The sequence below is a fragment of the Bubalus kerabau genome, chromosome 4 (assembly GCF_029407905.1).
Source record: "Bubalus kerabau isolate K-KA32 ecotype Philippines breed swamp buffalo chromosome 4, PCC_UOA_SB_1v2, whole genome shotgun sequence".
NCBI lineage: Eukaryota > Metazoa > Chordata > Mammalia > Artiodactyla > Bovidae > Bubalus > Bubalus kerabau.
The window spans coordinates 115,933,503-115,946,591 of NC_073627.1; the positions used below are offsets into that span (position 1 = coordinate 115,933,503).

Consider the following 13,089-nt stretch of genomic DNA (forward strand, 5'->3'; position numbering starts at 1 on the left):
GTTTTAATTTATTTATTAAAAATTCAACTAAGTGATTTCAGATTTATTGTTATGCTTGTCAGAATCAAGATTATAGTAAACTGAATTTTGTATATATTTACACAAAATATTCCTAATTGGAAAAAAATGATAATATCATATCGATCATTTTGCTTTTTTTTCTAAAATAAAACTTGCATCTTTACATTCTATTTTTAAATGTTTGAAAGTTAAATTATCATTATTGTGATATTTTTCTAATTGTGTATTAACAAAAATATTTGAATACTAATTGAGTTACAGATCCACAGAAAATCATTTCTGTAGGAAATGAATATATAAAATTATAACTCCAACTAAAGATAAAAAGTATGCAAACAATACAATTATGATTAGTAATGACTAAAGTAAGATCAGCTTTAATATTGCATTATATAGTAGAATGTCCTTTCAATGAGACATTATACTGATTAGATATGAAAACATAAAGGCATATAAAAACAGGTTTAACTTAATGGGCAATAATGTGAGTCTTAAATTGTCCCTTAGAGAAGCAAAGAGATTCTGCTATTTGTGTGATTGTTTCATATATTTCCCCAACTACATATAACAATTCCTCAAACTTGGCTATGAATTGTATTTTTTAGGACTGTGAGAGAAGTCCCTTGTGTGTGCAAATATGAAAACAGAATATAAGATATATCGAATGAAGCAGAGTTTTCCACAGCAGCCATCAACTAAGGGCTCTTCTTACTCCTCTGCAACTATTCATCCTTGGTTAAATTGTATGTGGTCTAGGTTAATCACTCTGTGGAGTGATCCATTTCTTCAACCTTGGAGCATCCATGCTCTGTTGGTACCTTGCCCTCATCCAACTCCTGTTACTGGATTAAGCCACTCACTTTATCACCATATGTAGAAATATCAAGACGCATCTAAAGGAATCTCCTAAGGTCCATATGTATACTTGTTTCTGTTTCCATTGTATAAAAACAAACCTGGGTAATTTTTCAGAGCCAACACTGACAAAGTATGTGTTTCAAGTTTCAGTAGAACACTTATTATGTCTTTCTGGAGTGTCCTCACATGGTCGTTGTCCCTCTGTCTTTGTGTCATCTGCATACTAATCTCTTTTTATAAGGACATTGGTCATATTGGATTAGGGTCTACCCACATGACCTCATTTTAACTTAATTACCTCCTTAAAGGCCCTATCTTCTAATACAGTTACAGTCTGCATCACTTGGAATTAAGACTTCAACATATGAGAGAATATGAGAGGCAGGCTTTGATTAAGCATCTGTGTCTGTCACTCAGTTTGTATGGCAGGCTCTTATCAAAGAACAGCTTCCGGAGACTCATGGGTTATGTGAATATGCTATCTATGTCCAAGCTTTGATATTTCGCCTGGAAGGAAATATCCAAGAATCCCTAAGACTCTTTCAGATGTGTGCTTTTCTCAGCCCTCAGTGTGCTGATAACCTCAAGCAGGTGGCCAGATCTTTATTTCTTTTGGGAAAACATAAAGTTGCCATTGAAATATATAATGAAGCAGCTAAACTTAATCAGAAAGACTGGGAAATCTGTCATAACCTAGGAGTTTGCTACATTTATCTGAAACAGTTTGACAAGGCACAAGACCAGTTGCACAATGCCCTACATCTTAACAGACATGATCTGACTTACATAATGCTGGGCAAGATCTTCTTGCTGAAGGGAGACTTGGACAAGGCCATTGAAATCTACAAGAAAGCAGTGGAGTTCTCACCAGAAAATACAGAATTTCTTACAGCTTTAGGATTACTCTACCTACAGCTCGGCATTTACCAGAAGGCATTTGAACATCTTGGAAACACACTGACTTACGACCCTACCAACTACAAGGCCATCTTGGCAGCAGGCAGCATGATGCAGACCCACGGGGACTTTGATGTTGCCCTCACCAAATACAAAGTTGTAGCGTGTGCTGTTATAGAAAGCCCTCCACTCTGGAATAACATCAGAATGTGCTTCTTTGGCAAGAAGAAATATGTGGCAGCCATCAGCTGCCTGAAACGAGCCAACTACCTGGCACCTTTAGACTGGAAGATTCTCTATAATCTGGGCCTTGTCCACTTGACTATGCAGCAGTACGCGTCCGCTTTCCATTTCCTCAGTGCAGCCATCAACTTCCAGCCCAAGATGGGGGAGCTCTACATGCTCTTGGCTGTGGCTCTGACCAATCTGGAGGATACAGAGAATGCCAAGAGAGCCTATGATGAAGCAGTCCGCCTTGATAAGTGTAACCCTTTAGTAAACCTGAACTATGCTGTGCTGCTGTATAACCAGGGCGAGAGGAGGGACGCCCTGGCCCAGTATCAGGAGGTGGAGAAGAAAGTCAACCTACTCAAGCATAGTAGCTCTCTGGAATTTGATCCGGAGATGGTGGAGGTAGCCCAGAAGCTGGGAGCTGCTCTACAAGTCGGGGAGGCACTGGTCTGGACCAAACCAGTTAAAGATCCCAAATCAAAGCACCAGACTGCTTCAACCAGTAAAGCCGCCTGTTTCCAGAAGCCTCTGGGCTCTAATCAAGCCCTAGGACAGGCAATGTCTTCAGCAGCCACATGCAGGAAGCTCTCCTCAGGTGCTGGAGGAACATCCCAGCTCACAAAGCCACCATCCCTTCCTCTGGAGCCAGAGCCCACTGTGGAAGCACAACCCACGGAAGCATCAGCACAAACCAGAGAAAAGTAGGTGTAGGATGACCCCAGAGCTGGGCTTGCTTTGGCGAGGACCCACCAGATTAGGTAGGTCTCATGACACAGGCAGCATGGAGGCCGGCACGTACGAGAACGTGTTATGATCACCAGGAGCCGGAAGCCTTCACAGCCCCTGGCTGCCCCATGAGCTAGGAGAGGACTTATCTCCTGCTGACTGAGCCCTTTGTGGAAGAAAAGTCTGAGACAGACCTCTGCTGTCATGACAAAGTCTTGGCTTAGCTGAGGTGATTCTTGGGCTGTGTGATAGGTATATTGGCCACCAAGGCAAACACAAATCTTGAATTAATAATCCAGTTCTAATAGTAGAAATTCAGAAGATGAAAAAAAAAAAAGCTCTTTAAATTGTGGCCAGTCTATTGAGTATCTCAGCTGCACTTGCCCAGAAGAATCCAGAAGAAGTCCCTATAGCTTGTTCTTGAGCGAGGTCAGAGTGCAGAGCCAGATCATGTCAATATGAAAAGGGAGAAAGGGCTGGTCTGGTATCAGCACCAAGGATTGGGGGAAAAAAAGAGCTTCTTAACTGAGGAGGTTTTAGACATTCAGTGATACCACTGACCAGATGCTAGCAATACATTATGTATCATCCCTTTGGGAAAAGTTGTTATTAATGTGTAAGGGATCACAATAAAATGTTTCTGGAAGAAAAAATAAAAAAAAAAGACTTCAACATATGAGTTTGGGGGGGCATAAATTATTCTATAATAGCTATCTTCAAGCCATCATAACACTTTTCCTGTTACACGCAGGAATAAATATACCTGGGAATTTATGTTCCTCCAGCTATAGCTTTGAACCAATGACTCATGGGTACAGAGGTGAGAATCATCTTTGTCTTTGCTGACACTTGAGTTGTGACCTATACCATCCCCAGGACTCCATGACTAGAATGAGCAAAAGTTACCCTCATTTGGGTGCTGCTTGATAATACATCCTCTTGTACTACATTTTCTTGGTAATATATCCTAATAAATCACTTACACACAAATTCTCATCACAGGATTTGTCTTTATCTGTCCTTGGGACTGTTAAGGGTTTAACTGTGTCTCCCCAAAAGATATGTTGAAATCCTAATGCGTAAATGTGACCTTATTCAGAAATAGGGTCTTTGTATATGTGCTCAAGTTAAGACAAAGTCATACTGAGCAATATTGATTTTAAGTCCAATATGACTGGTGTCCTTATAAGGAGAGGGAAACTTGAACACAAAGAGACAGAGATACACAGGGAGAATGTCATGTGACCACAGAAACAAAAGGAGAGAACATGTGAAGATAGATGAAGAGGTTGGAGTAATATATCCATACACCAAGGAATGCCAAATATTTCTAATTAATCACCAGAAGCCAGGAGACAGGCATGGAACAGATTCTTCCTAAGAGTGCCTAGAAGACACCAACCCCACCAAAACTTCGATTTTTGGATATCTAGCCTCTGGAAATTTACAAAAAATTTCTCTTGCTTTATGCCACAAATTTTGTGAGACTTTGTTATGGTAACCCTAGGAAACTAATGCTAAAACCCTACTGGAAATAGGTAATTTCAGAAGTGGTCCCAGGTAGCATACTCTTAGGATGCAATTTTGGAATTAGATCACTTGCCAGCTAGATAGTAATAGAGATCCCATTGTTGGAGATAAACCATGTTTAAAACCTCCTGCTCACTCTGGCATTATAATTGCTATAATTTCCACCGTTGTTGAGTCTGGATGGGAATAGATGATAGGAGACATACTGACGCACAGTTCTAAGCAGTTCCAAGATAAGGAGGGCTCAGTAGTTATAAGGACTGTGTTCGTTGTTGCTAAGTGCTACTGTTGGTTTGAAGAAGAAAACTGACAGGTTCAGATTAATCAATTACCAACCTGGGTACTGTGAAAAAGAAGTTAGAAAGTCTGTGTGGGAGCATTTAAAGAGATCCTGAGTTTCTGTAGCTAGAAGGCAGATTGAAGTGGAAATTGGATGAGGCATTATACAAGGGGGAAAAAAGCTCACTCTTCCTCTGTGTCTCTTTTTTTTTTTTTCCAAACTTTTTTGGTCTTTTGTTGTGTACAACGGTTACAACACTTGCAACATCAGGTGTGTGGGTTTTTTCTCCCACACCAAGCAGTTCTCTCTGACATCAGCTGTATGTGCTACAATTTATCTCAGTTATGACACTGTTTACCTGGAGAGAGCACCAGATCCTACAAGTTAAGTGTTCAGTCCCACGAGACTTCTCCCCACCTAAGATGACAATTGCGCTTAGTCGTTGCTCAGGATGCCCACAACTTTCATTCAACTGGGCTATAAATCTGAAGTTCCCATGGTCTCCTCCCCCTTGGATTTGATCATTTGCTCAAAAAACAACTAACAGAACTCGGGGAAACATTTACTTATGTTTGATCATTTATTATATAACAAAGACTATGATAAAGGATACAATAAACATCTAGATGGAAATGTGTACGGGAAAAGTACACGGGAAGGAATGCCTTCTCTGGGTATATCATGTCACTCTCCCAGCAACTCTCCATGTTCACCAGCTGGGATGCTCTCCAAACCTCATAATATTGGGATCTTTATAGAGGCTTCATCATATAGGTAAGATCGATCATTAACTCTATTTCCAGCCCTTCTTCCCTCTCCAGAGAATGCGTGCATGCTTAGTTGCTCAGTCGTTTCAGACTCTTTGTGACCCCATGGACTGTAATCTGCCAGGCTCCTCTGTCCCTGGGATTCTCCAGGCAAGAACACTGGAGTGGGTTGCCATTTCCTTCCCCAGGGTATCTTCCCGACCCAAGGATCGAACCCAGTCTCCTGCATTGCAGGCAGATTCCTTGTTGACTGAACTACCAGGGAAGCCCCCAGAGAATGGGTAGTGGGGCTAAAAGAATTCCAAGCCTCTAATCATGGTTTGCTCTTTCTGGTGACCAATCCTCATCCAAGAGCCCACCAAGACTCACCTCATTAGAACACAAGACACTGCTATCACCCAGAGATAAATTCTAAGGGATTTAGGAGCTCATGTCAGCACAAAGGTCAAATATTAGAACTAAAGTTGCTCCTAGTACTTTTATCACTTAGGAATTACAAGGCTCTAGAGCTCTGTGTCAAGAACTGGGAGCAGAGGCAATACATTAATTTTCTATTATTTCAGACACACTTTTTTATTGTAAAAATAGGAGAGCTAATGAAAACTGAATCCACAGCTTTGGCAAGTCTTTATGCTAAAATAAAAACCCTGATAGGGAAGAAGGGAGTCCCTAAGACATTGAATGGAGATATATATATAGACATGCTCAGAATAAGGGCCCCTGGATTCCTCGGAACCCCTGGACCTGCAAGCATAGTCTACTTTGTTTTCCTGAAGAACAGCAGCTTTCTCTTGCCTGAAGACCATACCAAAACCTCAACTGAGATGGATGCCTTGGAGCATAACAGTCGTTTTCTTTAAGATCTGACCCCATTTCCTCCCCTTGTCTTCTAGTTCTATAACAAGTCTCAACATGGGCCAACTAATGAAGTACTTTCTTGCTAGAGGCAAAAAGGAGTTATTTACCAAAGAAACCTCAGGACATGATTAATTGTAGCAAAATAAATCAGAGGTAGGGTGGGAGAGAGTATTCCAAGAAGTTGATCTTGATAGCACTGGACTTGCTTGGGGATTAGGGATGATGAAAGATAAGCTCCATAAAGGAGAATTGTCCAGTAGGGAGAATTCTCCCATGACTGAAAGCTCCCTGGCAAGAGCACCTAGAAATGGTCCTAAAACACTGTTGGGATGGATGGTTACTGGAGGCTTGTGGGGACAAAAGGCTCATATTAAATTAAGTGCAAATGACAGAACTCCCTTGGCAGAGCTTTGAGGAAGGGATCAAAAGGCTCAGAGAAGTAAGCATGCTACAATGGTTCTATTGTGTAACAGCTGAGTACCCGCCAGATGGCTAAGTTCTTTGGAAGGGGCAGAGAATGCTCTCATCACTAAGCTTATGAGGAACATGCTAGTGATGGAGGTACTTTTATGTCAGGAAGCTCAGTGGTGACTGCACCAAGATTGAGGACAGACAATAATTATTAGAGAACTGGGCTCCCTGTAGTCAGTGGGAATGATAGGATTCCTGAGGAGTAGAGGTGAAGAGGCCATAATCAACCACTGAGTCATGACTATGCTGCTAAGTCCCTTCAGTTGTGTCCGACTCTGTGTGACCCCATAGACGACAGCCCATCAGGCTCCCCCATCCCTGAGATTCTCCAGGCAAGAACACTGGAGTGGGTTGCCATTTCCTTCTCCAGTGCATGAAAGTGAAAAGTGAAAGCCAGAAAGAAAAACACCAATACAGTATACTAACGCATATATATGGAATTTAGAAAGATGGTAACAATAACCCTGTGTACGAGACAGCAAAAGAGACACTGATGTATAGATCAGTCTTATGGACTCTGTGGGAGAGGGAGAGGGTGGGGAGATTTGGGAGAATGGCATTGAAACATGTATAATATCATGTATGAAATGAGTCGCCAGTCCAGGTTTGATGCACGATACTGGATGCTTGGGGCTGGTGTGCTGGGACGACCCAGAGGGAGGGTATGGGGAGGGAGGATGGAGAAGGGTTCAGGATGGGGAACACAGGTATACCTGTGGCGGATTCATTTTGATATCTGGCAAAACTAATACAATATTGTAAAGTTTAAAAATAAAATTAAATTTAAAAAAAAAAAAAAGAAAGTGAAGTTGCTCAGTCCTGTCCGACTCTTCCCAACCCCATGGACTGCAGCCTACCAGGCTCCTCCATCCATGGGATTTTCCAGGCAAGAGTATTGGAGTGGGGTGCCATCACCTTCTCCAGAGTCATCACTATGGTGATGAGTAATATCCCAAGATGTTGCTAAAGGAAAAATAGATGGACAGCTGACAAGAGCGTGGCTTGATACACATAATTAAAAATTATTAAATTTGGATGAGCAGAAGCCTGATTTCATCAGTCTTCATGGAATACCACTTCCTCATCTGGGGTATTGGCTTATGGCAGAGATTTCTGCCATATGATTTTACATATTTTGCATATAATTCACTATAATTTGAAATTAGCTAGCCCACTATGCACATTTCTAGTTTCTTTATACAGGCTAATGATTCTTACCATTACTCTTTTGCAACTTCTTTGTGTGAATGCTACCCTCTTTTAATGCTTTAATAAAGCCTTTCCCAATGACCTCCATCTCTTGGTAGTCACTTCCTCCTCTATACAGCTATATTGTTCATTTAACTTTTACTATATTCAGTCTTGACTGGTTGTGGAAATTTTTATATATAAAGAAAAATAACTTTTTCAACCCAATGCTTAGTGAAAGAAAGAAAGTGAAGTCACTCAGTCGTGTCCGACTCTTTGCGACCCCATGGACACCAGGCTCCTCCGTCCATGGGATTTTCTAGGCAACAGTACTGGAGTGGGCTGCCATTTCCTTCTGCAGGGAACTTCCTGACCAGAGATCGAACCCAGGTCTCCCACATTGTAGACAGACGCTTTACCGTCTGAGCCACCAGGGAAGTCCCAACCCAATGCTTAGACCTTTGCAAACAGGATTACTCTTAAACACCAGAACTTATTACAATGCTCTATGTTTGTGAAGTCAAGTGGGCCTTAGAAAGCATCACTACAAACAAAGCTAGTGGAGGTGATGGAATTCCAGCTATTTCAAATCCTGAAAGATGATGCTGTGGAAGTGCTGCACTCAATATGCCAGCAAATTTGGAAAACTCAGCAGTAGCCACAGGACTGGAAAAGGTCAGTTTTCATTCCAATACCAAAGAAAGGCAATGCCAAAGAATGCTCAAACTACTGCACATTGCACTCATCTCACACCTAGTAAAGTAATGCTCAAAATTCTCCAAGCCAGGCTTCACCAGTATGTGAACCGTGAACTTCCAGATGTTCAAGCTGGTTTTAGAAAAGGCGGAGGAACCAGAGATCAAATTGCCAACATCTGCTGGATCATGGAAAAAGCAAAAGAGTTCCAGAAAGACATCTATTTCTGCTTTATTGACTATGCCAAAGCCTTTGACTGTGTGGATCACAATAAACTGTGGAAAATGCTTCAAGAGATAGGCACACCAGACCACCTGACCTGCCTGTTGAGAAACCTATATGCAGGTCAGGAAGTAACAGTTAGAACTGGACATGGAACAACAGACTGCTTCCAAATAGGAAAAGGAGTACATCAAGGCTGTATATTGTCACCCTGCTTATTTAACTTCTATGCAGAGTACATCATGAGAAATGCTGGGCTGGAAGAAGCACAAGCTGGAATCAAGATTGCCAGGAGAAATATCAATAACCTCAGATATGCAGATGACACCACCCTTATGGCAGAAAGTGAAGAGGAACTCAAAAGCCTCTTGATGAAAATGAAAGAGGAGAGTGAAAAAGTGGGCTTAAAGCTCAACATTCAGAAAACGCAGATCATGGCATCTGGTCCAATCACTTCATGGCAAATAGATGGGCAAACAGTGGAAACAGTGGCAGACTTTATTTTTCTGGGCTCCAAAATCACTGCAGATGGTGACTGCAGCCATGAAATTAAAAGACACTTACTCCTTGGAAGGAAAGTTATGACCAACCTAGATAGCGTATTAAAAAGCAGAGACATTACTTTGCCAACAAGGGTCCGTCTAGTCAAGGCTATGGTTTTTCCAGTGGTCATGTATGGATGTGAGAGTTGAACTGTGAAGAAAGCTGAGTGCTGAAGAATTGATGCTTTTGAACTGTGGTGTTGGAGAAGGCTCTTGAGAGTCCCTTGGACTGCAAGGAGATCCAACCAGTCCATCCTAAAGGAGATCGGTCCTGGGTGTTCATTGGAAGGACTGGTGCTGAAGCTGAAACTCCAGTACTTTGGCCACCTCATGCGAAGAGTTGACTCATTGGAAAAGACCCTGATGCTGGGAGGAATTGGGGCAAGGAGAAGAAGGGGACAACAGAGGATGAGATGGCTGGGTGGCATTACCCACTTGATGGATACAAGTTTGTGTAAACTCCGGGAGTTGGTGATGAACAGGCAAGCCTGGCATGCTGTGATTCATGGGGTTACAAAGAGTCGGACACGACTGAGTGACTGAAGTGAATTGAACTGATGTTTAACACAATCTTAATTAGGGCTTTCCAGGTGGTGCAATGGTAAAGAATCCACCTGCCTGCGGAGGAGAGTCAAGAGATGTGAGTTTGACCGTGGGTAAGGAAGATCCCCTGGAGTAGGAAATGGCAACACACTCCAGTATTCTTGCCTGGAAAATTCTATGGACAGAGGAACCTGGCAGTCTACAGTCCATGGGATTGCAAAGAGTGGGACATGACTGAGCATATACATACACACATGTTTAACAAAATTTATTTGTTTGTTCAGTCACTCAGTCATGTCCAACTCTTAGTATTTTTCATTTAGCATTTTATTCGTTTCATTCTTTGAACTAGAATTGGAGCTGTTTATCACTGCTTATAAGAATGCAAATATTACTACACCCATACATTTATTTTAGTTTCTTAACTGGCAGAATTGCTTGAGATACTGAAGATAAACTTAAATAGGAGTATTAATTATGGAATGATTAACTTGGGTATACAGGTAGATTAAATTCAGGTGTTTTTTTCCCACAAGCTGGAATTACAAATTTTCGACATCAGATGAGTCAAAAGAAATGAATAGCCGCTGTAGAACCAGTATGTGGTCTTAGAACTTAGGCCTTTTAGTAAACTCTGTCATCTACTATTTCATAATGATCAAAAAGCCATAATTGCTATCATAGTATCCTTCTATAAATTATCATGCCAAAATGGGAAATGTGACTAAGTGCTTGAAATTATCAAAATGTCTTGGCCCAGAGAAATTTGAAGAAGATGCTTGGACTGCTCTATTGAATATCAAGAAATTTTAAAAATCAGTTTTAGAAATCAAGATACTATAGTACTGCTTAAAAGAAAGATTAAAAGATAGAACAGAATAAAAATAATATCTACCTATATACATACACACACAAATGTACATATATGCACACATATATTTATATCTTATAATATCTCCTTTATATATGATAAATCTAACAGGAGAAATTAAAATGAAAGAAAGAATCAAAGTTAATATGGTGATAGCAAAAAAAAAAAGCTTTGTTTTTTCAATATTTTTTCAAGGTAGTGATATCCAGGCATATAACTACAAACCTAAAAAGAGATCACTTACAGGATGATATAATCCTTTCAAAGATATACTTATCCTCAGTTTCTTGATTTAAATCAAACATTCTCCGACTTGACAAGAACCCTTAGTTTCTATTTTTGTTAGCATTTGCTGATCACTCTAAAGGCTTCACTGAATAGCCCTCACTTAACTGCTTTGTGCAGAAATGAAATACTTCGTTAAACCATGAAACCTATATTTCTTAATTTTCAATTCAAAATATGATGCTTTTTGTCTTTAATTTTATCTTTTTCACCCTAAGGATATTAGAGTAAACACACAAAGATGACAGCGTTTCTACTTTGACATCCATCTGCTTTGAATTCTCAACGTCTTGTACTATAATTATTTCTATAGCAACCAGCAAAGGAAGAGCCTTGACAGCTACAGACTCCAAAGAAAGACATGCTGTGACAGGTTTAGCACTTGCAGCCTTTGGGCTTTGCATCTCCTTGAGTTTCTAGTATTAAACATTATAGCTTCAGAAACCCTTGTTGTCTTTCTCTCCTCCTTGGTTTCTAGTATCAGTAATATTTCTGTTTCTATAGCATCACTGGCAACATTTCTAACCTGCTGCTTGTTTTTCTTCAGAGTTTTTCATTAGATCATTTATAAAACTTCCCTTATTCCTTTTTTATGACATACAGTCTTCTGATAATAAAATGATAAACATTTTGCTTGTTCTGAATGGCAGTTCACAAACACAATCAGGAGAAATGCAATCATAAATAATTCACTTGTTTTTTTTCAGCTTCTTAAGATCTCTTCTAATCTATTTTCCTTAAGGAATAAATTCTTAGGAAAATTGAATCATGTGTCTCAAAACACAGAAAGAAGTTCAGAGAACATCAAAGCAGTACTAAAAATGAATTCATTCTCTAAAATAACTTCCTTTTTATTCTGAAAAAAATGCAAACTGGTAAAACAACCATTTCCAAAAGAAAACCTAAACTGGTCTTATTTCAAAAGTCACTTTTATATTGGAAAATCATCTTCCTTAATGTGGTCTAGAGGCCATATTCTTATTTTTATGGTCTAGTCTTTTGTTTATTTGTTGTGACAAAGAAAACAAATCTTTTTCTGAGAAGTGTCTATCTACCAGACATTGTGCTAAACTTTCTACACAGATTTTTCTCATATAATCAAGTAGCAGCTATATGGAATACTAGTTGTTATGTGTATTTTTCAGATGTGAAATTGAGGCACAGAAAGATTAATAAACTTGGTAAAATTTATATAGTTAGTAAATAGCAATTCAAATTTGTTCTGCAGTAATTAGATTCCAGAATCTCTGCTGTTAATTCTTATAAAGATGAACTTTCTTCATCTTATTATTCTAAATACATCATCTTCACATCATATCCATGGATGCAAAAAGTAAATGACATTGACACCATCTCTCTTTTAAAGATGAGAGAAATGACATAAATTCAGTCCCCCCAAAACTTCTTTATGAATGGTAAAAAAACAATCAACTATACACCAATTAAAATGGAAAGTTAAAAAAATTTTAAAAAAGGAAAAAGGCATGGTAAAAACAAAATAAACAAACTTCAACAAAAAAAGTATGTGTGTGAAATAAAGTTTTACTCCTCTGGCTTAATTCATTTTCTCATAATTTTTGAAATACACTTAACACTAAACTATATTAAAATGAAATTTCTATAAGGAAGAAGCTTGCACTTGGATTGCTTATGGCATAGCTTTTCAGAGAATGGTGTTTAGAAAATAATTGACCCCGGTTTAAGTTCATGTTCTTTCACATACAGACTGTGGGCAAGTTATTTAACCAATGTAAGGCCTCTTGTAAGGGAAGGAAAATACTAGTATCTGGTTTGCAGATGGTTTTAAGAATTATCTCTGGTAATACACAGTACAAAGTTTTTGTATAATGCTCTACAGTGTGAATGTGAGCAATAAATGTTACCTTTAACCTTTATTACTTAAGATGGGCTAAAGCAAAATGGGAAGGCAGAAAAAATACGAAAGCTGATTTTGGATGGTAAAGAGTCTTTCTCTAGAAAATGTTCATGTTCTACATATAAGACATACAGAAAATACAGAGTGAAAAATAAGTGGGTATGATTCAAAGTAGTTTAATTATATCTACCTTTAAATCTTCACCTACTGCCACTGCTTTACTCTGT

General features: G+C 39.4%; 1 protein-coding gene across 1 annotated transcript; it reads left to right on the plus strand.

The window, feature by feature from the left end:
• Positions 1-493: 493 nt before the first annotated feature.
• Positions 494-3,397, plus strand: LOC129650948 (Bardet-Biedl syndrome 4 protein homolog). Its single transcript, XM_055579712.1, has 2 exons — positions 494-505; positions 1,297-3,397. Exons 1-2 carry the CDS (start codon positions 494-496, stop codon positions 2,710-2,712), a joined length of 1,428 nt encoding a protein of 475 aa, XP_055435687.1. The 3' UTR covers positions 2,713-3,397.
• The last annotated feature ends 9,692 nt before the right edge of the window (positions 3,398-13,089 follow it).